Genomic DNA, 3,122 nt, shown 5'->3' with positions numbered 1-3,122 from the left:
GCGGTTTTATTTCCCCCTGTCAATAAAAAAAGCAAAAAAAAAAAAAAAAGAATAACTATAAATTCTAAAACAAGTCTAAAGTGACTCACTGAAAGTGATTGAAATTTGTCAGTTCCAATAGCTATACTATTAGTTTTTTTTTTTTTTACCTTCTTAATTTAATTTCAATCCAAAGCCAAGTGACAACTTTGCTTCGATGCTAATGGTGTTTAAGATCTCGTGTCGTCGTTACCTTCAATTTGATTTTCATATTTTCATCTTATTACCAATATTTCCGCCTATATTATAAAAACATTAATTGCCACCAATTATTAAGTTATTAGATAATTAGAACGTTTTATATAACCTATATACACATTAATTGCCCAACAAACTCCTTTTTTTTTTACTTATATTTTACAAAAAATTTAATTTTTATATTTTAAATTATATTTTATAAGAATAAATCAGTAAATTATTTTTTTATTTTACTATATTAGTTTTTAACTAAATTCTTATTCATGATAAAGATAAATATTTTAATTAGAAATACATGATAAAATAAATTTCAAGACCAACTTATCACTATATTAGTTTATATTTACCCTTACTTATTTGTACAAAAGTGTCTTATAAATAGTGATAAATAACTCCAACTATATATAACTAGTATTTAGAAATTCAAGCCCAACCCTGTCACCAAACAAGGTTTTCTAATCAAGGTTCTCAAGAGGAAAAATGAAAATGGCAAACATAAAACTAAAATATAAAAGTGAACAATTCAATTAACAAGGTCCACCACAATGACCAAATAAATGCCTTAATGCCTTATGCTATGGAATTAGACTTGTGAAACTAAGCAACTAATTTGTATAATTTGTACAGTTGGGTGCACAGAACTTGAGCCTCTCCTATGTGGTAATTGAATTGATCCAACTGCACGACTTTAAGCAACCCACCACATTATGATATTAGCTTATAGTTTATCATTGCAATTATTATATCTACCTACTATATTGTACTTATATTATGCGTAATCATTTAACCGGTAAACTAGCGAATCCAATTAATGAAATCCTCTCTTAGGCATAACCACCAAAGTATAATAAAAAATCATAAGTATGTAACAATAAAAGCTTAAAATATTGGTTGATTGCTTATCTATGGAGATGCATGTAGGGGCATATGGTTAGACTTAGACACAAGATACACACGATGTTTTTGTTAGTAACAAGACTAACAAAGATACTACATCCGTTTATAAAGTATAGAATTTTGTTAATCAAATCATCTCAATTTAAGAAAATTATAGTAGTATTAAAATTATTATTTTTACAATTTTATTCTGGAGAAATAATTAATTAATATTTTCAAAAGAAGTTTTATATATACACACAAAGATACATAAAAAAAAACAAAGGTTAAACATTTATTTATGTATTTGCTATGAATTATAAGACAGAGAACCACTCATCCGCTCAATTTAGATATCGTATCTGCAAATTATATTAATTTGTTAAAGTTTCTCATGTTTCAGAAATTTAGATGATCTCATTCTTTGATTGATTAGTTATTATTAATTTTATTGTATGTCTCTGTTATATGATAGTTAAATATTTTTAAATATGATTATTTTATTTTTTATATTGATAATAGTTAAATATTTTTAATTTTCTGTGTGTTTCTACAATTGATAATTTAATAATTTTGCGATTTCTTTATACTTGTACTTTATAATGATTAAATCTTGTTTGTTAAATTTGATATTGGATAATCTTTTAAAATTTAAATTGTTTATTCAGTAGAATATTGAATGTCAAAATCAGTCCAAAAATAGGAAAGATTTAAATACATTATACATATTGAGACCGCTACTTTTTTTGTTAATTGTTTCTTGTTTTAGACTTAGGAAAAGATGGGAAATGGAATTGGTGTGTGGATAATTTTAATTAAAAAAGGACAAAGGATGTGGAAGGAAATTGGATGATGTACGAAACATCTTCCTCGAATTATTTGTTTATATGAGACAATAACGCCTGGCCAACTAAGTAGATGAAAAAAATACCAACCCATTGAAAAATTGTAAGTCTAGAAGCCTAGCCCACTAAAATAAGTCTTATTTAATACTTATTTAATACAACATTTAGAGATGAATGAAGATACCTTAAATTAATTTAACACTAAATCAAACTTAAATCATCACAAATTCATTTTTACCTTAATTATAGCAATTAAACAATATTTTTTAAATAATAAATAATCGAATCTAAAATTAATATCTTGAAAAATTTCGAAAGGAAATTATTTTTACAGTTGCATTACGTGGCATTCTACACGTGATCATCTATTCCGTTGCGTTTTGCCCGAACAAAAATCACCATTGTTATCCTCTTTCATTAATTCATGTTCCAACTTCCAAGAAGAAGAAGATTAGAAGAAGGAGCTTGTAGTTATAATTATCACAAATCAATTACAGAACACGAAGAAGTGTGAAGGTACGCACGCATGGAATTGTGGAACAAAGCTAGAAGCTTTGCAGAAGAAGCAGCGAAACGATCACAAGACCTATCCTTGGGTGCTCACAAATTCAGCGAAATCATAGCAGAAACCACTAAGGAGATCGCAGGGCAAGCTTCCAAACACTTTTCTGAACCTGATGTCGATCTCGATCTCAATCTCAATCTCGAGAGTTTCGGCATAACCGACGAATTGAGAGAGTTCGTTAAAGGAATCACCGTCACTACCTTCCGAGATTTCCCTCTTCAAGGTTCATTTTTATGTTTTTATTATTGATGAGGATTAGGATTAGGATTAGGGTTATATTATATGCAAGTCTTTCAATTCACGCAATGTCCAATAATTGGGTTAAATACTTCAATCAATTCAAATATATTAGTATGTGAAAGAGAATAACACTTGAGGTTGGCTTGATTAAGTTGGTGGAAAATTGAGAAAGTGTGGCACACTCTTTTGCTTTTTGGTAGAGGTGTAGCACACTCTTTATTGTCTTAGGTGAAATTGATGCTTGTCTTACACTCTTGCTATATATATCATGTGGGTCCTATTATCTATTCGGTGGAAACCATTCCATAAAGATGTAACAGTCACATAAACTTTGCCTAATAAAGATTGTATTAGAAAGA

At 28.2% G+C, this 3,122-nt stretch overlaps 1 protein-coding gene across 1 annotated transcript in view; it reads left to right on the top strand.

The window, feature by feature from the left end:
* The first annotated feature begins 2,168 nt into the window (after positions 1 to 2,168).
* LOC101505486 (uncharacterized) overlaps positions 2,169 to 3,122 on the top strand; it is a 5,304-nt gene continuing 4,350 nt past the window's right edge. Inside the window, exon 1 of the mRNA XM_004508593.4 lies at positions 2,169 to 2,746. Coding sequence (XP_004508650.1) covers positions 2,485 to 2,746 — 262 coding nt within the window. The 5' untranslated portion in view covers positions 2,169 to 2,484. The remainder of the gene's footprint in view (positions 2,747 to 3,122) is intronic.

The sequence above is a fragment of the Cicer arietinum genome, chromosome 7 (genome assembly GCF_000331145.2).
Source record: "Cicer arietinum cultivar CDC Frontier isolate Library 1 chromosome 7, Cicar.CDCFrontier_v2.0, whole genome shotgun sequence".
Classification (NCBI taxonomy): Eukaryota; Viridiplantae; Streptophyta; class Magnoliopsida; order Fabales; family Fabaceae; genus Cicer; species Cicer arietinum.
The sequence above is the reverse complement of the archived record's forward strand: the minus strand, read 5'-3'. Positions and strand labels throughout refer to the sequence as shown.